The 24,607-nt window shown below is 36.8% G+C and overlaps 1 protein-coding gene across 11 annotated transcripts in view; it reads right to left on the bottom strand.

Annotated features, from left to right (window-relative positions):
- The window catches only part of NAALADL2 (N-acetylated alpha-linked acidic dipeptidase like 2), a 466,113-nt gene that overhangs the window by 153,581 nt on the left and 287,925 nt on the right, over positions 1–24,607 (bottom strand). For all 11 annotated transcript variants that reach the window (XM_051781725.1, XM_051781724.1, XM_051781723.1 and 8 more), the window contains one exon: positions 20,268–20,387. In XM_051781725.1, the coding sequence (XP_051637685.1) occupies positions 20,268–20,387 (120 nt within the window). The remainder of the gene's footprint in view (positions 1–20,267; positions 20,388–24,607) is intronic.

Genomic DNA, 24,607 nt, shown 5'->3' with positions numbered 1-24,607 from the left:
TACAAGTGCTCTTGCAGGAGCTGCAGCAACTGAGCTGTCATACAACAAAATGTGCATCCTCAGCCTTCCCACAGACATCTCTCATATACCAGTTATCCAATACCACAGGTAGCGCTGACCCTCTTCATTCTGAGGTAAACTAACAATTAAACCCCCCCAAACACAATCACAACACGTTCTAATGTGTCCCACATGTTCTAATGTTGTGCTGAGGGAGCTGGGTCTGTTCAGCCTCAGGAAGAAAGGACTGAGAGGGGACCTGTCAATGTCTATAAATATCTGAAGGGAGGGTGTCAGAGGATGGACAAGGCTCTGCTCCACGAGGCCCAGAAATAGGACAAGAGGCAACAGGCAAAAACAGATGCACAGGAAATTCCACCTGAATATGAGGAAGAACTTCTTTCCTGTGCAGTGACCATGCACTGGAGCAGGTTGCCCAGAGAGGGTGTGGAGTCTCCCTCACTGGAGATATTCCAGAGCTGTCTGGACACAGCCTGTGCAAGGTGCTCTAGTATGGCCTTGATGGAGCACGGAAGTTGGACCAGATGATCCATTGTGGTCCCTTCCAACCTTACCCATTCTGTAATTCTGCGATTCCCTGCTGGATATTATTCCCCATAGCTAGGGATGCTGCCTGTGACAGAGCCACATTTGAACTTCCTATGAACTATGCTATACTCCAAAGCCACAGGATGGTCACCTTGTCTAGAGCACTCACATTTTGTAAAAAAAACTCAGCAGCATTGACAGGAGATGGATAAGACAGCGTATAGGCACAAAACAAAAGAAAAAGCAAAGTGGAGAAATGTATGACCAGCACTGGGGATCACAGTACACATACACAGAGCAGCAGCTTCTACGCTGCAAAAACTGAGAGCAACACACACCAACAAAAGGAATAAAGTGCTGAATACATTAGAGACACCTTAAATTGGCAGAACTCAAACTAGATCAAGAGTTTCCAAGCGTTCATGTATAATGCTGAATCACAATTCAGCTTGTTGTCTCCTACTTTGACTAGAAATCTAGGCATTGGCTCCTGGACAACCACAGCAGTTGAGGAAAAACCTCTGGAGACATCTTCCCCCCCATTCTCTCCAAACCAAAAACCATTTTAGTTTAATCCTGAAATCCCTGTGCAGCAAAATTTTTAACATCGTGGTCCTAAATGTGGTATTAAGCTTATCAAGAACTTGAACATTTTGTCCTGTACATTTTCATGTTTGCTGCCTGCTCATTGTCTATACAGTTTTATCAAAGAAAAGTAATTTGTTACACATCAGCAGTTTTTAAAAATGGAATTTTTCACAATAGGGTATTTGGACAATTAAACATAAGCCAGATATACTGCCAGTTCCCTGCACTAGATTTTAGCAACTTTTAATACAGATTGAGCACATATTTTATTGCCAGGTCTTGCTTACCACTGCTAAGAAATTCACAATGTTCGATCTAATTAAAAATGAAATTGAACTACAATTCCCTAGAAACAAGGGCTGATTGCATTCAATGAGCTTTACTTAATTTATTTCAGAAACAAAATAATTGAATTGCTTACAGTCCAGAAAAAATGCTTCTTATTTGATGAGTATATAATACAAAGCCTTTCATATTGCTATTGCATTCCTACATCTTCAGGAAATACTACTCATTTCTAAATAAGCATGTAGAGGAGCACTGTATGTATAATAAATATCATTAAATATTCAGTAAACATTAAAAAAAAACCCAAAACACAAAGCTGGATGAATGTCCAGATGAGCAACCTCCAAAAAGCCAATAGCATTTCCCTGTTCATACTGAAACTGTTGTTTCTGATTATGTTTATGGTTATTTCAGTCTATGTTTGGGCTCTATTACAGAGAGAACAGAGCTGAACATCCATCATACAAAAAACAATTACACAAGGATACAATTATAATCTTGCTAAATCATCAGGAATAAACTGATTAGACCCTTTGTTGTATTTTATCCATTCTACTCAACTTTTAATCCAAAATTCACCAAACAGCCAACACAGTCACGGGCCTGAGTCAAATCTGCCAATGTCCCCTTTTTTTTTTTTTAATTTATTACTAATTTGTTTTCCTATCACTGGAAAAATGAGGTAAAATAGCCAATCCAATTTTCAAACACTGTCCTCAGCACAGGACACTCCTCATACAAAAAGCCCTGCCGTCACCTCACTCTTCTGTACCTTGTGCAGGGCACAAAAAACACAGAAGGTTTTCTCTGGTGAGGCAGCTGCAGTTTCACTGTGCCAGCAGACATACTGTTACCACAACAATTTAGGGCACCTCGTCCAAACTTCAGGGGGGTTTCAGATCTCTGCAGTTCTCTTCTTCTTTCCACTCTTGAACCAAGCCCCAAGCTCCCAGCCAGGAGTCATCTCAACCACAGTATCACAGATTGGTTTGGGTTTGAAAGGACCTTAATCATCTAGTTCCAAATCCCCTGTCCACCCCGCTAGACCAGGTTGACCAAGCCCCATCCAACCTGGCCTTGAACACTTCCAGGGATGGGGTAGCTTCTCTGGGCAACCTGTGCTAGTGCCTCACCACCCTCATAGTGAAGAATTTCTTCCTAATATCTAATCTAATCCTGACTTTTGTCAGTTTAAAGCCATTCCCCCTGTCCTTTCACTCCATGCCCTTGACAAAAATCCCTCTCTGGCTCTCTTGAGCCCCTTCAGGTACTGAAAAGGGCTCTAAGGTCTGCCTGGAGTCTTCTCTTCTCCAGGCTGAACAACCCAAGCTCTCTCAGTTTGATTGCACTCTACATTACCTGGTTGCACTTCTGATCTCTTCCAAGCTGAACCATCTCATAGAGTGCACTCAGACCACTGCCTCCTTTGCACTTATCCATACTGGGTTTCCATAAGGAAGGCAAGTGTGTTCAGAAACTAAAACCTTCCCACTTGCAGCCTCCAGCCCCACCTAGTGCTGTGGCACCAACCTACAGCAAGGAAGGTTTCCTTCACTTCAAAAGAGCAGCACTCACCCTGCAAATTTGCCATGAGTGATTACATTCATGGGTGGTAATGCTTTATACACAGTAAATAGTGCCCCAAATAAAGTATATTCAAGGGATTTCACCTGTCACTACAGTAAGAGCTATTAAATAGATGTGTCAATTTAAAGCTATCAATGGTCACAGACACATTTGACTGAAGTTGCAGATCAGATACTCACCATTAGATAAATCTCAGTTTTGGCATACTTGCCTCTGATGAAGTAACTAAGTTATCCTCACACTTGTTTTTTGTTAAATTCAAAGCTGTACTTACAACAAAAACTGATGGCAGCATCATACTAGCCTCGGGGGGGGGAAAAAAAAAATCTAAGTACAGTGTGAGTACACACCAAGTAGGCCTACACAAGGCAGGCCTTTGATCACCCCAGACCACCAATCAAAGCTGAAGTACACACAAAAAATGGAGCCAACAATGTGGAAAACCCCCACCTAAGTAGCTTCTAAAATGACCTGTTAAATAATCAGTATGACTAAGGGAGTACATAGAGAGCAAGGGAAATACCTACTTTCATAAACACCACTCATTGTGCAGCATATGCAAGGTAAACTCATAATCTTTTGATTCTCTCTACAGTCTTTTCTCAACTAAAATGTAGCCCATATTTGGGATATCCTTGGGATACCTGGAATATATATTTTCCACTACTGACAATGAAAGTTAGTAGTGTTGAAATGCAAACAGCCCAAGCCATCCTTCTATCTCCAAGATAAAAGCAGAATTATGACTTCTCTAGCTCCATGAGTGTAGATGTTACATGGTATCCACAAGGCATCAGCAGATGTTCTCAAAACCCACATAACAATCAGTCATAGATTTTTAATTAAGGCTCATTTGCTGCCCCAAGTAATTGCACATTAGGATGACTGTTAGATTGTTAAAATACAGCTGCCTTCATTGGACCTGAGCAAACCCAAAGCCTATTTACTTATTTATTATCCAATTATTCTTACTGGTAGATTTTAGTATTTTTTTAAATACAAAAAACCCCAAACCATATTCTCTGCTCAACTATTTCCTGGGCTATTACACTGCATCCATGCTTTTAAAATAATGCCTTGAATGTAATATAACAGTCTCTTTTGAGACTGTATAACACTGTTATGTATTTTTAAATTTACATTTGGCTTTATTTTATGTTTCTAAGTTGAACATATAATGATATAGAGTGTGCTATATGTAAGCCTCGGGCATATCTATATATCAATCAGGAAAACTGCATATTATTAATTGGTTAATGAATATTTTAGTTTCATTTATGGAAAAGAGCAGTGTTTAACTACTTGGTTAGCATGCCTTTAAGTAAATCAATACTCAGAAAGAACTTATTTATCTTCCTGATTAGAAAAACAGTCACAAAACAGGAATGATAAAAGAAATTATCGTAAAGAATGTGCCACAGTGCATAGAGTCATTTCAAGAACTCTAAATATTAAAGAAGTTATTACAAACCTTAGCAATAAAAGTTCTCTATAAATTATCAGTACTGATTTCCACTCCTAAGCTCCCCTAGAAATTCCAAAATTAAAAATAAGGCTTGTTTTAATTTTCTTTCATGACTGACATTTCAGCAACTAGAATTTTTTCCACAAGAACTTATTCATGAACTGGGCTACACAGAACATACCATGAATGCATCTTTCATATTGAACAAGGTTTACAGCAGAATATGTAATACACTGAAGTACCACTTTAGGTATAACTCTGGTACAGCAAAACTGCAGGCAAACTACACAAAAGATACAACAGCTGAAAAAGCCAACATGTACAGCTTTTGTGTCTTCCTAGGTCCTTTATTTTCACTGCTTTCCACTCAGCACATCAGTAAAACAGAGCTCAGCCTCCTCCTGTGACCTACTAAATAGCCCATTTCACCAAAATGAAATAGTAGAAAGAGCTACATGAAGGAGGTCCAAGGTTGAAGTACTTGATGAGAACAGGGAAGGGAGCTGTATTAGTTTGGCAGTCACAAAGCACTACAAAGTCATTCATTCACCAGTAGTTGAAAAAAAAAAAGAAAAAGAAAGAGAAGCCAAACCAACAACCCCCAGCTCTTCTTCAATAACACCAGTATACAATTAGTTCCAGAACATCAATCCAAAATTATGTCCTTGCCTTGACTTAAAAAATAGAGTGAAAAATATAAAATGTGAAGAATATGTCTGACTCACTGACATAAAGATTTCTTACGCAGTGATTAGGAAAGGAAGACCCCAATATGAAGACAAGGTCATACAAAGGTTGGTTAAGAAAGATGAGGTTGTAACAGTATTGCTCTGCCACTCTTCTCCTCAGCTAGGTCATTGACAGCAGCCACAGTAAAGTGATTTTTGTCTTGCTCTGACAATTTCTTGGGCAAGGAAAGGAAAAACCTAAAGAAAATATCCTCTGAAACCTTTTATGTTAAAAACAAATACAGTTCCCTCTAATGGGCCCACTGAAAAGATTTAGCGCCACTTACAGCTCCTACAACTCCACTGAGCTAACTTCGAAATGCCAAACACAGAAGACTGCAGTTAGAAGATGAATGAAGAGGAAATGCAATAAAACTCATGATCAATCAATTTCTGTTACACCACTGTTTTCTCTTGAGACAGAACTTTTAGGAAAAGTCTTTAAAGAACACACAACTTTACTCTGGAAAAAAAAAAACCCACAACACAAAGCCAAACAAACACCAAACCAAAAAACCCTGAACTAAAAACCCAAATGAAAGCTCAACCCAACACAGTGTTATGCTGGAGGGCCATGCAATGAATGAATGGTCTGACACAGAATGATGATGACATTCATATCCCCTGGTGTTTAGCCCAGGATAGGAATCTATAGAAAATGAGGGAATATTTCCAAGTTCAGATAAGCATTTTCTCTTGCAAGTGAGACAGAGTGGAAAAAAAAACCTGAACAGAAATTTCTGTTCTCATCCACTGATTTCTTCTCTCTGGCAGTGATGACTAATCTTTGTACTTAACTGGTCAAAAAGGTGAAAAGCAAGCCAGTTCAGGGTGACACAGCAAGCTTACTTTTGCATCACTTATTAATGAAAAATGAAAGTCCATCCATTCCATTTAGAAAACTGGTAGTTACTGAAATCACCATGCCTAAGCCTGCATTTAATTGCACCAGTTTTATACGAGCCCTCAATGTCAATGAAACTTAAACTGGTAAAAAAACCAAAAGTCAGACTTTGTGACCTTGAATTTGTTGGTCTTTCAAGTAGCAAGTGATGGGATGAGAGGCAACTGCCTCAAGTTGCATCAGGGAAGATTCAGACTGGATATTTGGAAAAACTTCTTCACAAAAAGGGTTATCAAGCACTGGCTGCCCAGGACAGTGGTGGAGTTACCATCCCTGGCAGGATTTAGAGGATGTGTAGATGTGGCACTTCAGGTCATGGATTAGTGGTGGCCTTGTCAGTGCTGGGTGAATGGTTGGACTCAACAGTCTTAGAGGTCTTTTTCCATTAAATGATTCTATGGTTCTGTGTGTATGAACCTAATTCTCTCAGGAGATGAAAAATATTTAATATACACATATTCGGTTATACAGTTATGATTATTTTTGCTAGTAAATACTAAAGAACAACTCTAAAAAAGACAAAGGACATGAATAATAGTAGAAGAAATTCTAGAATTTTTAAATAATTATAGAAGTAGACACAAGTTAGACCAACAGAGAAGCAAATTAATTAATACCATTTGTCCAGTAGGAGTCTATATGCCAATAGGAGACACCGTACAGCCAAATCATTCTGTTAAGATACATAAAGCAGGATGACAGGGGGTTTACAATCTAATTTACCTTTTTGAGTTTTCACCAGCATTTACTAAACTGTCCTTTCAGACAAGATATCTGAAGAGAGTGATCTGTTCATATGACATTCCATGAAGACACCGAGTTAAGAAGGCAGTTCTGACAGTAAAACCCTCCTCTAACACGCTCAGCTGTTTGCATCTCTTCAGATAATCTTTGAATATTAGAAAATAACTTAATACTTCGAAGTCTGCCTTATTATATTAATTTAATCTCAGAGTCACTGATGTTAAGTTCTGGGCTTACTATCTAAGATATTATCTGGAACAAAATAGCTGAAAGTTTCTAGAAGACACTGTTTGTTTTGGAGGGGTATTGGTTTTTGCATTTTGCTTTTTTTCCCCCTCTTCCCTCTTGGAGTGTAATTAGAGAATAGAGTTTAAGCAAAGTTAAAAAACATCTTTATTCCTAGTATCTATAAATATATTCAGAGGCAAATCAAATCATCATGTAACACACCTTGACCATGAGATACTGACTAGCTTAATTCAGAAAAAAAAAGTTTAAAATTTGGTTGAATGTTATTTAAGGAGCACAAATCTGTTAAGAACTCATTCTTATTATACTGTCTATTAACCTTGAGACCAAGAGAAAAAAATTATCTCTTTCTAATATCCTTAAAGGGATGCATTTAGCAGGCAGCTGGTACCATCAGAATTGCATCAGTGACTTTAGGCTGTTCATATTTAGACTGAAGGTGGAATATTTTGTGTAGGTTGTTATATCCTTTTCTTTTTTCCCCATAATGGAAGAGCATTAGCAGAGTTTTAAATACATTTTTTCCCAAATGTGCAATTCTATATCAAGAAATCATAAGTATCTACATGGTGGAACTCATCACCGCAGAATACAAGGTAAGTATAAACAGACTCAGAACTGGAATACACCAATTCATGGAATATTCATTATTATAATCAAATCAGCACAGACATATTCTCCACTTCAGGGAGAGTTCTCCACAACACCTATGATTGCCATTTTTGGGAAAGACATACCAGGGGAAAAAAAAATTACTTCATACTTGCTTTGTAACCCATCCTCTTCCCCTAAGCACGAGCCGTGTCAAGTAAGGATATCGGGCTGACAGCGGACATTTCTTATGTTATGTTCTCACAGTAAAAGGAGGAGAGATTTTTCTGTTTAATAAGAACTTCTTGACAGAAGACTAAGCAGCCAATCATTCTGGGTGAGTGACTGTCTGTGCATTTCACCATGAGGGCTTGTGGTAAAAGTATTTCAACAATAACAGCACTATGTGATGGCCACGACCTTATCATCATGTGAAAGTTTTACCTGAATAAACACCAGCCACAGCTTCTCTTGCTGAAGGGCAATTGTTCCTGTAAAACATACTAAGCAACACAATTAAATATGTTCTTTATATTAAATAAAGTGAGTTTTAATGTGCTTAAAGATAAGGTGGTGTTTCTATATTCTTCTGGAGCAAGAGCAGAATGTTAGAAATCTCCCTGTATCAAGCTTATCTTTTTACTGAGAAATAAATGTTGTCATATTAACAATCAAGGTAATTTTTTCACTTAAATAGAATTTTTTCCAAAATTAAATAATGTACTGTAAAGTTTTATTCTGTTTGCTTGCTGAACAGAAAAAGGGAGAAATAGGCAATTTAGGCGACTCTTTGCCTGTTGCCATTGCTATCACTGAAGTATTGAACAATTCTGCACTGTTGGTAGGTCAGAAGCAAATCTTATTTTCTGAATATTCTGTATGCCCTGAAATGACTGCACCTTCAAAGAAATAAAGCATGTTGAGTGACAATGTCAGATTTTGTCCTTGCAACTTTCAGTTAATCTGTATGGCACTCACATCAAAATTCATCCCAGTCAAGTCTACTTATAAACAATATAAATGAATAAATTAGAATTTAAATTAAGACTTTATTAAAAAAATAATTTGTAAGACTCATTTTACAGTTCCAAAAAGTTCAAGTTTTCCAGAAAAAAAACCATGCAAAAATGAAAATGAAAACAAAAGGCATTTGGAAACAGGTTATATGGTATGTACAAATGTCACAGCAAAATAAATTTCTGTATGAGAGTTTTAGATGCATTTTTTTCAATACTAAAATCTTACCCTTTCCTAAATAGCTATTTTCTGATTAATTGCATGTCACTGAAAAGAAATAAAATGCAAATCAAATACTCTGCAGTGAATATTTCTGTACTTTTATTACACTCTGTAACACACTTCCAACCCCACTTTGGTTGGTTGGGCAAAAGTCATCTTTTAAAGATGCTTTGTCAAGCATGAAGCACCATGCAAATAGGACACTTACACTCCTCTTAGATATTTCAAAACAAGAAACATAAATACACAGTGCTTTGAATGGGACTGGTGGTACATACTGTTCCTAGGCAGGAAGAGGAGATTGGGTCACACCCCTCCTTAATGCACTCCAAATGTCTTCCTTGTATCTCATTTTTAAGGTACATGTGCATCACCTTTCCATGGAGACAACTTACACTGCCAGACACAAGAAGAGCCCATAAAACCTGCTTAAGCCTCCACATTTATCTGATACTGGAAACAGCAGATCCAGCCTATCACACATTTACTTGATCAACTGCAATGCTAGGAGGGAATTCAAAATTAAGATGGAACACATGGGTATTGAGAGACAGTAATTTCTACACACTCAGATGCTCTGAACTAATTAATTTCTAATCTGTAATAAAGATTTCTTAAGGCTAGAATCCAAGAACGGCCTGAACCAGCAGATGTGGATATGCCTTTTTTTCCTTATTCTCTATAATATGATAAACAGGAATGGGACATGGTCAGGTGGTTAAGTGGATTAAATGTTATCATATTTCCTCTGAGATTACAGTAGGAGGCCTGACTGAAATGAGTTGTCAGGTCAGTTCCCCAGTGGACATTTTATTTCATAAAACCATCACATAAAACTGAATACTGATATAAAAGGCCATACAGTCAGTTCCCACTCCCAGGAAAACCAAGACTGACTCAGAATTGAAAAATATGCTTCCATCTTATTGAAAGGGAGGTCTCTCTAGGTCACCTCAAGGTCACTTCTGAGGCTGTGTGGTAAGAGTTCTTATGATGCCTGCATAATAACTTACAGTGGAAAAACATAAATAACAGTTCAGCTGTCAGTGCAGGCACTCCTCCAACCTTCACAAAATGCAAACACTCCGTCCTCTCTCTAAAATATTACCTGTATCTAGAAATAATGGGGCTGCACTGACAAATCTCAGCCCATGCACATACTATGATTATTTACAATTACAAGGCTATCAGCAGCAGCTGTGTGAAGGTTTGGGTTTGTTTGGTTGACAGTTTTTTACCTAATGAAGAACCCGATTTTTAGAGAAATCTAAAATGTACAAGTGATGTGAAATTTGAAAAAAATAATGAAATATGACATCCTAAGCCAATCAAGGAAAGTAGCCCCAAACGCTTTTAACTTAAGGTTCCAGTGACTATGATCATGCAATTTTTGTCTTCTCTCCCAATGAACATAAGGAAGTTCAGGAATCTTTTTGTTTGCAACAACCTTGATTGAGTATATGTATCAAAAAGCATCCAAGTCAGTGCTTTAAAAAAAAAGAAAAATCAAAACAATCAATCATGTTGAATGATCACAACTCCAACCTCAAACACAGAGAATTAATTGATCTCAGCAAATTACTTAGAATAAAATCAATACTAAAACCAACCAAACAAAAAATCACAAAGAAAAACCCCCCAAACCAAACACAAGAACCAAACTGAATTAAAAACATAAGCATGTAGTAGGATAACATATAAATTAAGTTGCCATTTACTTAGATCTAGAGAAAACAAGACAATTGTAACTTTGTTACCCGTGTTGTTGTTTGTGAATTATTCACTCAGACCTAAAGAGAAAATTAGAATTTCTGAGTTCTGATTTTGAAATGCACAATCTTCTCCTGTTAAGAGAAAATATGTTCACTGTGGAAGAATTGCCTTCTGCACAGAAGGTTAGTTTAATGTTTTGGCAGTCGAAACAAAATATTCCAAGCAGTTATTGCTGTACTTGCAAAGATGGTGCCAATTATATTTGTAATGATGGACTTGGTGTTTTTCTTTTCAAATTCATGCATGGGCCATCAAAAGGCCAAAATTGCTAAGAGTGAAATTTTGACTTTGCTGTTCTATGGCTTCCTCAGCATAATGCAAACAAAGAGAAAATTAAAAGATACAATGCCAAAAGCCACCTCTTCCCTCTGCAGGGAAGACAAGCAGTTACATATTTTAACCATCCATGCTCCGCAAAATGCAGCTACAGAAGATCTCAAAAGAACAATTCAAATAACCCAAGGGAAAATGAGAAAAACCTTCCACAGGCTACAGAACGTCAAGTATAAAACTCTAGTTCCATGGATGCAAATGAAAAGGTTGGCTCTCAGCACTCTGCAAGGCCACATTTCTACTCGAAGCTCTGATCACACAGCAAACTGCAGGTGTATTTGAAAGGGCAGAACTCAGATTTTCACATATAAATCACAAGTGCTGATTTTGTCAACAAATTCTCACAGATGAGTGTGTAAAGCAATGCAGAATCAGTGCAAATCAAACCAAAGTCTGGATCTGGCCTAAAGTAGGACCAGCTACAAACCTATTTCTATTCAGAGAACCCACCAGGTTACTGAACCGTTTCTTTTTTCTTAACTGCGTTTTAACTTAGCTGCATTTTAAAGGGCAGATGACTAAAATGAGCCACAAGGCATGAAAATAATTCTTCAGTGAGCAATCTGTGACATCCTGGTTTATCAAAAAAACCTTTGATTCTAGGAACAGAACCATTTATTCTATATTCTCCTAAATAAAGGTTTATATAAATACTTTGTTCAAGAGTAATGACTTTTGATACCTTTCAAATCAGTTCCCAGATACGTAAATAAACTGATTATTATAAAGTAGGTACTCTGAAATGAGGAGAAAAGACATAAACCAGCATAAAATGCCAGAGAATAGTCATAAGTTTTTTTTAATAAAATGATAAACCAGTAACTAATATAGAACATACCATACAATTCTAACCCACTACTAAATGAGGGGAAGACAAAAAAAACTTGTTGCCTGAAGAAAGATGACCTTTTCCTCTGGCTAGTTTTTCAAAAATACCAAATAAGCAGCACGTACAGTGCTGGTCTGTACCTCTCCTTTGCAGAGCTCTTTGAGTGGGTAGTTCTGAGGATCACTGGCATTGCTTTACCAAGTCCAGCGTCTTTGACGCTTTCAAAGAACCAACAGTCAGGTAGACCTGTTGTGGCAGGATGAGATTTTATATATTCACTCCTCATCTCTACTCAAAGCTCCTGGATCTTCCACTTTCTTTTTCCCTTTCTTAGCTGTTTTTGAAATCAAACAGCATGTGCTGGAAACACATGAGCTGGAAAAAGGCCCAGATAATTTGTCTGTCAATGGCTGTTTTGTGAAATCCAAGCTCAACTAATGCAAAAGACCAGCTCAATTAGCAGCCTGTAATTCCCTACATAAGCAACAAAAAAAAGTGTCAAGACCACTAGCAGAAATGTGACCAGTGCATCTGTAGGAAGAGTAAATTTTAAAGGCTTAGATTTTATGAAGGAAAGACCAACTAACTGGTTAAGTCTTTCCCATTGCCCTGCACACAAGTAGTTGACCAGCTGTGTGGATTTAGGGCTCAAGGTACAAATTGAGGCAATGGATATCTTTGCTCAGCTCTGCTTGAGAACAGCTGCCTCACAGCAAAGCCATTTCACTTGACTTTGCACCATTTATCAGGACACAGCACTCAGACAGTAAATTGGATGACTGCATTTACTGCTCATTTTTAAGGGCTTGATAAAATAGAAAATTATGCTTGGGTTTCACACCTCTAAAATATGACAAGAGCTTCAGAAGACCCCAGAATGAATTCTTTATGAGTCAACCATTGTCCATGTTTGAATGGAAGCCACTTAACTGTCTCACTCAATTTAAGCCTTAGCACTAAAAGGAGAAGACCTCCTGTAACACTAGTCATCCCTTTCCCTCAGGAAATAGCAATTCATTATGGGAGATGGGCTGATTTTTCAAAGGATACATTCAATATCTGTAGTGAATGTGCAATTAAACACCCAATTGAGTATATGAATATTCAAAATTATTTTCCCAAGAGAAAATTAAGCGTTCAGGATCACTGAAGATAACAGGACTATGTACCGAGTCAAATTGGTAAGAATTCAGTGTTTGATTCAGCAGTAGGACTTCAGAAATTTCTGTATCAATCCAGAGGAGAAAGAAAGATTAGGAAGTGCAGATGGGAACACAAGTAAATCTGCAAAACAGAAATGGTTTCTCAAAACATTCAGGAAAATTTTGTGGTATCAGAAATGCAGAATAATCAATACCTACTTTTGCTCATTAACTTACATATCCCCCCGTTTACTCTGCTAATAGCACATTTCTCCTTCCATGCAAACAAATCCAAGGGTTTGTAAGCAAAAAGGAAATGAGTAATAACCAGAAGTCCTCTTACTGATGCAACCAAAATGTTAATTACTTGAGAATATTGACAAGTTGCGCTATAATTATGCTTCCTTCCAGACATCAATTGCTCTTCTCCTACCCCACCCCTTACATATTCTTCTTACTGCTTACAAGAGCAAATTACTTCCTCCCATTTATACTGTAAAAAGTAGAGTGAGAACTCCCTCTTTAATTTACTGCAGTGCACTTGACTAAGGGGATAAGAGAGCAAATTTTTGTCAACTATTTCATACTCATCTGGACAGATACAGATTGGATTTATAAGAGCACAGGCACTGTTTCACTTTTAGGTTGCACAGGTCACAGTAGATCATCCTTCAAATGTTGGATAAAGTAGGAGGAAAACTGACATGCTCAGCTCAAAATTATTCTAACAGCCTTCTAGGAACTGAACACTAGAGCTCAGTGTTGGTTCCAAACAGGAGTACAAAGCCACTGTTTGTGGGTTTCCATTTCAATGCTTTTTTAGTCATCAACCACAGATTTCTCAAGTTGTTATGATTTCTTGATTTTCTTTCCCAAAGTACCTCACACAGAGGGGAAGATGTATCACAGTTGTTACTTTTCATTTTCATTTACTTATTTTAGCTATGTTTTAAACTCAGTTTTGCAAAAAAACCCCCTTAGAATATGACTTCAGGAAGAAGCACTAAGTGATAAACCTGTGCAGACAGACTTGGTTTTTTAACTCTCTTATATTTCTCACTTTTTCAGATGAAGGCAGGCCAATGGTCTTTCTTCAAAACAAACATAACATTTCTCAGTAATCACTAAAGAGTAAAATATCTTGTATATCGTTCCATGAATCATGAAATCAGGAAGAGGTAAACAGATGACTAAATTAATCATTCAAAACACAGGATTCATGAGTGTGAAACCTCAATTACATAAACAGATTTTTAGTATTAGTATTTAGTATAGACTATTGCGCAGGAAGTTTTTTGAAGGCCTTGGCAGAATTTTTTTACATAGGCAGTAAAGAAAAAATGAAAAGGGACCATTTCTTAGACTGTATAATATCCAAAAGATTAAATAGGCTGTTTGAGGAAGGGGAAGGTTAATAACATGAGTACACTCAATCTAATCTTTGAGGGAAGAAAAAAAAAGGATAAAGAATAAAACCAACTAACTGGAAGGAGAGAGTCTCTGAAAAACTCAAGGGAGGCAAAGGCTAAGGAAAAAGGACCACAAAACAACTAGGTAAGAACTAGTATATTTTGTAGAAATATAACTTATCTAATTAGTAAAATCTGCTTCAATAATTTGAATGAATCAATTTGAATTCAGTTTGGATTATCATGAGGAGCTCTCAGGATTTTGGGAATAAAGATGAGATCTTAAGAGGATGATAAATTAGAGAAAACCTGAGGATGATATTCCAGTGGATGTTACTAGATGATCTCTTCAGATCTCCAAATACAGTTTTAAATGATTCTATAATTTTTATTTATATTACCTATATCTATGACTTGAATTTTCAAGAAGGGGTTTAGGAAAGGATATAATATCATTAAAAGTCCCACAGCACTCATATGGGAAATGGGTATATAAAGAATTTAGGAGCCTTGGAAAAAATTCCATCATACAAAAAAAGCCAACCAAAAAAAACCAACCAAACCCCCAGTGTCCTTATTAATGAAATGCATATAAAATGTTTACGTTCCCTAGAAAATGTTTGGGTTTTTTAATACAGTTTTTATGTGTATATTTATATGCACACACTGTATATATATGTATGTGTGTGTAAATAAATGCATATACACGTATATTTGTGTGTATATATAGGGAGAGAGGAAGGGATGGAAGGAAAGAGAGTCCCAGTTAAATGGAGATTTACAATGTGAATTGCAATCTTCAGAATTATATGTGCTAGCCATAAAAAGTACTAGAGAGAAAGAAATAAACAATGTAGACAGTAGAAAAATGAAATTACTTTTTCCAAAGTAAACTTATTTAAAACTAACACAGTTATTAAATTGAAGCCTTTTTGCAAATTGCCTTTATTCTGGGAATCTTTAATATTTTCCATTTAGCAAATCCTTATCCGCAAGAGCCTGCCAATAACCTCTGCATAAACATCCAAGCATCCACATTCCTAAACTTTATGACAGTTAAAAAGCAATTTTATGAATATTTATGCAGGCAGTAAATTATTAAAATAAATATAGATATTTACATGGTAGAACAACATCTTCATTTAATGGATGTGGAAAAAATGTTAATATGTGAACATATTAAAGATGAAGTGGTTTGGCCTTCAGGGTTTTTGTTACTCTATTAAAAGTTAATTTAGGACAAAAATTATGGCTTTTTCATGAATTGCAACCCCTAAAGATTAAATCATGATCAAGACTCACAACATTTTTCAAAAAATAAATCTGTTAATGGTATTTCCAGAGGCTGGATATTGAAACCACTGTGCAGTTCTCTCTTAAAAAGCCTCCTCTGGTTTCTTCTATGTGCTCACAGTGGTGACACAGAGCAGCTTTAGAGCAGAGGAGCTGGGTGCTAGTGAGGTGGTTTTCTCAATCTTTCTGTCACCACACATTTTCTATACTATTAGAATATGTTCTCTACAAACACCGTGGGCAACTCAAGGTGCTCTTTCTCAAGAAGGTTTTCTACATCACATGAGTGATTTGCTTAATCAGTAGTAACAAACTTCATCATCTTTCCCCACGTTTATAGATTCTCCTCGTTCAAGGACATCAGTGGTCTGCCCTGACCTCCTGTGACTGTGCAACCTCACCAGTGATCCCAACAACCTGAGTTCCACTGACACATGAATTTTCCTTCTAGCCAGAACACCAGGAACAGGTCACTTTCAATCTCAAGGTGTGAAAAGCAAGGACTCTACTTCTTTTTATGGCACTTCACTCCAGAAGTTGTGCTTTGCTTCTGTTCTACATTTGTCTCATTTCAGCTCCCTCCTTAAGAAAGTTTTTCTTCTTCCTTAATGCAGCTCCCTCTTAATTCAGAAACAATCCAGCTCTTACACGTTGTCTCAGACTAAGCCACAAGATCCCTTTGGGAGTTGTCACAAGAGTTTACATTTTTTCCTTCTGTCAGTTTTTCAGCACTGTGAATTATTTGGGCTAATGAGTCCAAAATGACCAGACCATGGTTATGCCAAGTTAACATGTCAAATGAGGACTCCCTCTGTGCTTCCCTGCTCAGTCCGCTGGCTCAATTCATGTTGCAATAGGAAACTGTCACTCCAGGTGCTGGGAGCAGCAAATTCCTAAACATTTTGGTTGCATTTGAAAATGATTCTGCCTTTGCCATACTAAAAATGCTCCAGCCCTTGAAGCATTTCTACCATTTTTTTCTTCACTTTTTATATTAATTTTATAAAAGAGTCTTGCTCCCTAATTGACCTTAGCGGTGCCCTAAGAATGGTAAAACCCCTTTCCCAAACCTCTGCTCCAGTCTGATTTATATATATAAATACATATCCCTTTTTTATCTATTCTTTTTATCACATCAATGTAAACTATTTGGTTGTTGTTTTGGTTTTTTGTGGGTTCTTTTTCCCACCATAGAGTCAATGCTCTTGTTGATACCCTGCTATCAAGGAAGGATTCATGTTATTTCTCTTTATAGCTGTAACTTATGATGTGGCTGTAGTAACATATTGTTTGTTTGCAAAGATCTGGTTTAAGGGATTGAGACTGGCTCTGCCAATCCTCTGGACATGTGCCCATGGCCGTCATTCCCGCCCCTCTTGCCCTGAACAGACACTAAGTTCTGTTTCAGTGGAACAGAAATACAACACTCCCAATGAAATCTGAAAATCATATCCAATTACAAAAATTACCCCAGGTCAGATTCCTGAAAATCTTGTTCTCACAAAGCAGCTTCAATTTATGAACCTTACAAAATTTAATCAGAATTACTCATGTTAAAGACTAAACTGCATATTCTAACAGCACATTGAATTCAGGCTTTTCTGCATACTCCAAATTCCCTGTATATTCCAATTTCAAATTACTCCAAGCTCTGAACTCTGTCTGTTGTTTTCAATGTGTCTGAAGATATGAGAGATGGGCCCAGTCTGAAAGACAAAGTAGAAGCTCCAAATTATCTTCAACCTTAATCCTTCCCCAAATTTTGTACCCTATCCAATCTCCACATACTAAACCTCTACTGCAAAAACATTGTCATTAATACCATTATTTTTCCAAATATTCAAATTTCCATCACTTGGGCTTATGTCTATAAATTATCCCCTTGCACATGAAGCTCTTTTCTACCAGCACATCCTTTCTGTTAATGTGATATAAAGACTAAAGAAATGTTCAGTTTTCATGGTGATTTTTCTGCCAGCAGCAGTTTATTATTTCTTTCAGGCCTTTTTCAATGGACTCAGTATGGAGAGAACAAACAGTAGTCAAAATATAAAAAAAAAAAAAGGCACATTAAATACACAAAAGGGGGAAATAGAAAAAAACACAAGAAGAACAGCAGTTGTTGATGGCAGTAAAAAGAGAGAGAGAGAAAGAGAGAAAAAGTATACTCACAAAAGGGAAAATCCAAGCTGAAAAATAGAGACATAATTAGAAACCCTGTTATGAAGATTAAACCTTGGTGCAGGGTCTATAAAAATAAAACTCAAATCCAGAGTGAGATATTTGTGTATTATAAAGTAATAATAATGAGAAAATAAAGAACATTAAAACATGAAAAATACAAGTTAAATACAGAAATGAGAAAGAAAAGTAGCAAATATATATGTATATATAGCCACAGCTCTCTTATGAACTAGTATTCTGTTTTAATGTGATGTAAAACCAAGCACATGGAAGACAGAGATAAGGAAAATATAGGGAGAGGAAAGTGTCTGCTGAAACAGAAATGTGAGACTCAATAAGTGCAGAAACATAAACATTAGGGTGGAAAAAGATACAAAAAGTGGATTAAGTGGTGAGATACTGGGCCTGTTTAAACCAGCAGGACTTGCTGTTTAAGGCAATCTTTCACTTCAAATATTCCTTATGAAAGGAGAATCTATTTCTGATAATCTTTCTACATCTTCTCTTATGAGAAAAGTAAAGCTTACAATTATTTCACTGCCAAAGAGAGACAATTTATGTTCTAAAAAAGGACAGTTTACAGCCTCAAAAAAAGGGCAAACTTCCTACCTGCATGAGGGGAACACAGAAAGAAGGCTTGGGGAGTGTATTTTTAGCTGAGATCCTGAGTGTGCATTCGAAATCAGCCTCCTGATCACACCACACTTTGGTTCATACTGTATAACAGACCCTGGATGTGCAAAATGGATTCTTCTGGAGCAGCAGCTGAGCACCAGAAATGTAACTAATGCACCTCAGCCACCAAATAGCACATATTTGGGACTAGGCTACAGCCAACCCACACAAAAAGTTCCTGAGATGTGCCTTGTTCTCAGCACCATTTGCTTTCCCCTCCTCCTTCAGGCTGTACACTTTCCTAATTCAGACATAGTGCATCCTCACAGGAACACAAACGGGTAAAAAAACCCATCTCAGAGACAGTGCTGTTACAGTAAACATTACATCTTTATCAAATCCCTACTTTATGAGCCCTGATTGCTATTTCATTGTTTTTGAAAGTGGTGAAATGCAGCATCAGATCTGTTGGTGGAAACGATGCGCGACAGCCAAGTTCCAGCAATGACAACTGACCTTTCAAGAGCATAATTAAATTACATCTAAATAATTTAAATAAACAGTTAAAGCTACTCAGTTGAAAATGGCATTTTTATTGAGACAAATCTTATTCCTATAGAAAAAATAGTAAGTGGTTGTTTTCTGAACCTGTGTTATAGTCCCGACTGTACTTTCTACGGCCAACAGAGCAGATCCTGATCCTTTTAATGGCAAGATCTGGACTCACTGCTCTTTTATAATTGCATTTGTTAATTTGGGAATTAATTGTTTAAGTATTTATTGGTTCAGTGTATTTTCTGAACGTCAAACCAGCATTTTTGCCTATAAATTATTTGCAACAGAAGGCAGTTACTGGGCATTTAGAGTTTAAATGTGGTTTATATGTTGACTCTATTACATTTAATGTGCAAATGGATTAGTGAGCTCCTGCTCTGTGCTTTCTGCCAGTACTTGAGTTGGAGGAGAAGGTGGACAGACACGTACCCATGTGCAGCCCTCCCAACACATAATCTCAACCAAAGAAGGAGAAAGGAGGGAGTGGAAGAAGAACACGGTGGCAAAGGTAAATTCTGCACACAGCAAGGCTGCAAAATGCCATGATGAAAACAAGTTACAGTGTCCTTTCTTAAATCCATAAACACTAGTGTCAGTTCTCCCATAGTGTATGCTACTGGTGATTACCTTGCAATCCGAGTGCTGGCAGCATCACATCCGAGTGCTGGATGTTGGACACAGCCCAGCAGGGCTGGAAAGACGCACAGAAGCCTGAGTTCAGGTCAGCATAGACTGTGCTCTGCCAAACTACACACAACTACAGCCATCAAACCAAGTACTATGTGCAATTATGCAGAAACAAAAGATGTCAGTGCACTGTTCTCTGTACATTTTTAGGAGACACAGATCAAACTATTCCTGATATTAGTTGCCTTTTTCTTGTTCCCTCATGCTTTATTATTTCTTTCAGGGATTTCTTTATTTGCCAAAAGGTTCACAGTACGCCCAGGAAAAATATGACAGACTAGTGGGGCACTGAAAGATATGCAGCAACATAAATAACTGTAACACATAAAAGGCACTGCAGAGCGAAGTGGTGAGTATTAAGGAAGAATGTGAATGCCAGTAAGTCCTGACTTACTGGGACAGAATGGGAAAGTCTTTGTTTCGATATTTTGGAAATGAAAAAAAAAAAAACCAACAACAAAAAAAAACCAAACAAGTGAATAATTCAGCTAATGTGTAACTAGGTTCTGACTAACCTTATAAAGCAAAGGTGATTGTCCTAGCTTCAAAAGTGCAATTTTTTTGGTCACGTTTGTAATGGCTTGAATCCGGAGCAGGTCTTCCATAGTGCCATACTGCACATCAACCAGCTCTGCCTGCAAAGAGAAGACAAAGTTCAGGTTATACCTACAACCACACGTTACTGAGGGTGCTCCTTGCACAGAAACAAAGTTGTCTGCTTAAGTACAAGCACATGAGCAATTGCCTTACCCCAGCTTCTCATCAGCAATACCTGTAATAGCAAAGAACTTGAGAGTGTAGTCTGACACATAATTTTATGCAGTTTTCACTCACAATCTATCAGCTGTGATAAAATCCCTTCTATTTTTTTTTTTCTAGTGGTTATAAGTGATGCTGATTCTGGTGAGAATTTGCCCTCATTAGCTACAGGAATTTATTTAAAATTGTTTAAGTCACTCCTGTGTTTTTTTTTCTTCGAAGGAATCAGTCTTGTAAAGCATTTCAGAAAATGAGTGATTATATTGGTCACTGATGAAATTACACAGATAACACAAACTCCACCAAACATACACAGTTTTATGTGGTCTCATATGATTCCCAAGCAGCCTTCCTCAACTACTGAAGTATTTTCTTATATACCATCAGTTATCCAAGCATTACTCAGATAGCAATATTAAAAGCATGAACTTTTCTATTAACACATATTTTCAAATTCTTTAGAGTCACTTCCAACTAAAAGTGTTTAGAGCATGGAGATCTTCAGCTCTTCAGTTAGGACACTGCAAGAAAATATGATAAAGTTATTACTAAATGTCAAGCACTAGTAGTAATGGAAAAATATTTCAAGATGTGTTTTCAAGGATTTTTTAAAATACATGTAATTCAAGAATGACCAAGGGCATGTTTCTCACACACACTTACAGCAATAAATTCTGGTGAAGACAAAGTAGGAGGATAATCAGTCTTCTACATTACTATTTTAGAGTGTTATGAAGCTCTCAGGACACTGTTGAGGACATTCTGGAACCTCTAAATCCCTCCACAGTGTTCACATTAAACGTAAGTACAAGAAGACACAAGGATATTACATGACTGTTTAAAAATTAAAATAGGAGGAGCAGTACAAGATGGAAAAGTTTCTCTTTCAGTACAGTTTGGTAACTTAAGTATGGATTCATTGCCAAAGGCAACAGTTCTGATTTTGGGTATCTCTACACAAACTGTTTAAATTCTAGCAACAGTTGTTCTGGATATGTGGGATGTGTGAAATTTCACTAGATTCCTGAACGTGGCTATTTTAGGAAAGTATTTACCCTTATAAAACTGTATCTGAATGTTTTGTCTGAGTTGGCATCTCAACATTTAAGTTGAAAGCATATAAAAATTTTGCCAAGGTTCCTGTCTTATTAAATGTATTCTTCTAAATTTTTAAGATAACAAGTTTCCAAGTCTGTAATGTGTCATCAGTCCTGTATAAACCAAGTATTTGGAAAGGTCAGCCCAAGTTATAAGACACTTTTGAACAGCAAATATCAAACTTAACACCAAATACAGAAATTTAAGAACAGAAAAGCTTGTTTCTTCTAAAATATATGAGGGTTTTGATATCTAAAGAACTTGAAAACTGTTTAATAAGAAAATTCAAAGGGTGAATACAAGCTGAGATCCAATATATATTTTTCCTGTATGACTACAGCATTTGAAAAGTAAGATAAAATCACGTGAAGATTTTATACTAGTAGAAGGTATTTTATGTTTTACCTAATCTCCAGCCTCCAGTTATAGAGTTAACCTCAGATGAAGAAAGGGTATTAACCAGGGTACTTCCTTAACTTCATACAATTGTGGACCTTATCTTTATCCTAATTTGTACCTACATATGTGTCAATAGATACACTTCAGTGCAACAATTATTAAGTGTCTCAAAAGTCTTATGGTTTGAGAGGTTATGGGAAGTTACATCTAGGAATTCTAGGGATACTTCTGTCTAAGTCCTTTGGACCCATTGCCTTTGCCACTTACCCTCCCAAAGCAAAAATCAGAGCTTTCATCATTCGTATGAGAGAAACTGCATTGAATTTTCATGAGGCAAAATCAATACACAGATATATAACATAATGAAGTATCAAGCCATTTGCTTCTCCAGTATGCCCATGTGAAAATGAGATCCCTGCCCATCTACATTCATGTGCTGCTCCTCTGCACACCACTAGCTGCTTCTCCAGGGTGCTATCCACTGCTCTGTAAACAACAAAACTACATGTGTGCACAATAATTAATGCATTTAGCAACTGCCCTTGGATGTTCTTAGTTAATTTATGGATGCAAACTGCATCTTCAAGAGCTGCTCACTGGTCTTTCCCAGGCAACATATGAGTTCAACAAGAGAGAGGCAGAATAAGAGGCCCTGCAAAAGCACTGTTCATTTTTTAATTATGTGAGAACCAAACTTGAATCCCTGCTGCCCCAAACACTCTGCAAACTATGTTCTGTGCTCCAAATGTTAAAAGTAAGCCCCAATGCCAAAGCTAATAAATACATTCATACATTGAGAGTACATGGAAGAAGTCATTACATAATGAATGAGAAGTTGGGTGTAATATAACAGAGTTACATGTGCTTTTATCACACATCTTCCACATGAAGGATAGATATGTCAAAGCTCAGTATATAAGAAGTCTTTCTTCTGCATTTGCCTGAAAATAAGCATGACTTAAACATCCTGTAACTGTCCAACTTTAGGGGTACTTGCACACTTCTATTTCACTGTAAGTCTGAAGTGGTTCTCTTCTTTGACTTTTAATTTTATCTTTTGGGGAACTGTGGGTAAAAACTGCACATGTCTACCAAAGTAGGTTATCACATTCTGGCAACATCATGTGTAGTCAGCAGCTGGAAGTTTCCATAGTGAATCTCGGATTTAACTTCAGCTAAAATGACCAAAAAAAAAAAGGAATAAAATATTCTCTGTAGTAAAACTATGCATGGCTCATCCCAACGAGTGAAGACAATAACCCACTGGAAGAGTTTTGAACAAGGTCATAACATTTTGGCAATACAATCCAGAAACTAAGAGGTACGCATTAAATTATGAAAAGAGTTTTAAAAATTATCCCTGCCCCTTCCCTTCTTCTGTGCTGGAATATCTTAGTAAAATTATTAATAGAAAGCAAAACAGTTTGCACTACTTAATAAGAACATATCAAATACAGTACAGCAACACTAACTCAGAGTAGTTGGTTTTGGTTTTGTTTATAATAGACTGGGACCCAACTAATTGGACACCTTACTTCTGACAAAAAACAGTATTGAAAAAATACATTTTCAAAATAATGGTGAAGAATTGTATTGAATTCAAAGACTTCTACCTTCTCAATAATCCCCACAGTAATTGACAGACCATTTATGTTGCATGAAGGTCTGTTTTAGTTGCAACATTCCCAATACCTTTAAAAACGAATGAAGATTAAATTTTCTATTATTTCTTTTGTCTTTTTTTTTCTTTAAGAAATGCTTACAACATGACATAATCCTCATTTTACACACACCAGCTTTTTAAAAAGCAAAATACCCTGCCCTCAACTACCCATATTGGATCAACTGCTTTCCTATGGTAGGATAATTTTGTTCGAAAACAAAAGAGAGCTCATTCTTTTAACAGGTGCCGAAAAAGAGCACTTGTCTACTTGGTTTAGATATGCAACAGTAAATCCTCTTACCCTAAAACTGGGAAACTGCTAAGGAATGAGTTGTTTTATCCATCTGAATTAGGTACTTACTCCTCAAATTGTTTCATGCTAATCTGTTTGAAAGATATGACTATTTAGGAACAAATTGTGATGTGCATTATGGAGTTCAGTAGTATTCCCCCATGCATGAAATGAAGTAGGGGTAGGTAATAAAACAAACATTTTTAGGAAAAGTAATTATTTTATGTTAGACTTATTATTCGTTTCTAAGTCCCAAGATGATGCTCAATGAGTTGTAAACATTCTATCTTAAAAATTTTAATAAAATTCCCCCAAAACAGAAAAGAAAAACACTCTTAAAATGCCACAATCAAGACAGGCATGGATTTTTTTCCTAATTTCTTCTACTTATCTCCAAAATGAAACAGAATAAAACAGCGTACTTCATATCTAGTCACAGAGAACAAAGAGTAGAATAGGTCTGAAAAAGGAAAAGCATGAATAAGTGTATGAAGCAGGTGGCAGCTGGGGTCTTGGAGATGCTGGATACTGTTTTTTAAACCTTGCTTTCTTTGTGAATGCTGAGGCAATTAAAAAAAAATTAAGTTAAATAGGTTGAAAATAGTAACAGAAATATGTTTGTCTTATCACATTGTTATCAATCC

Source organism: Manacus candei, unplaced genomic scaffold (genome assembly GCF_025592945.1).
Source record: "Manacus candei isolate 608988 ecotype Guabito, Panama unplaced genomic scaffold, ASM2559294v1 h1tg000015l, whole genome shotgun sequence".
Classification (NCBI taxonomy): Eukaryota; Metazoa; Chordata; class Aves; order Passeriformes; family Pipridae; genus Manacus; species Manacus candei.
This window is presented reverse-complemented; position numbering and strand designations above follow the sequence as displayed.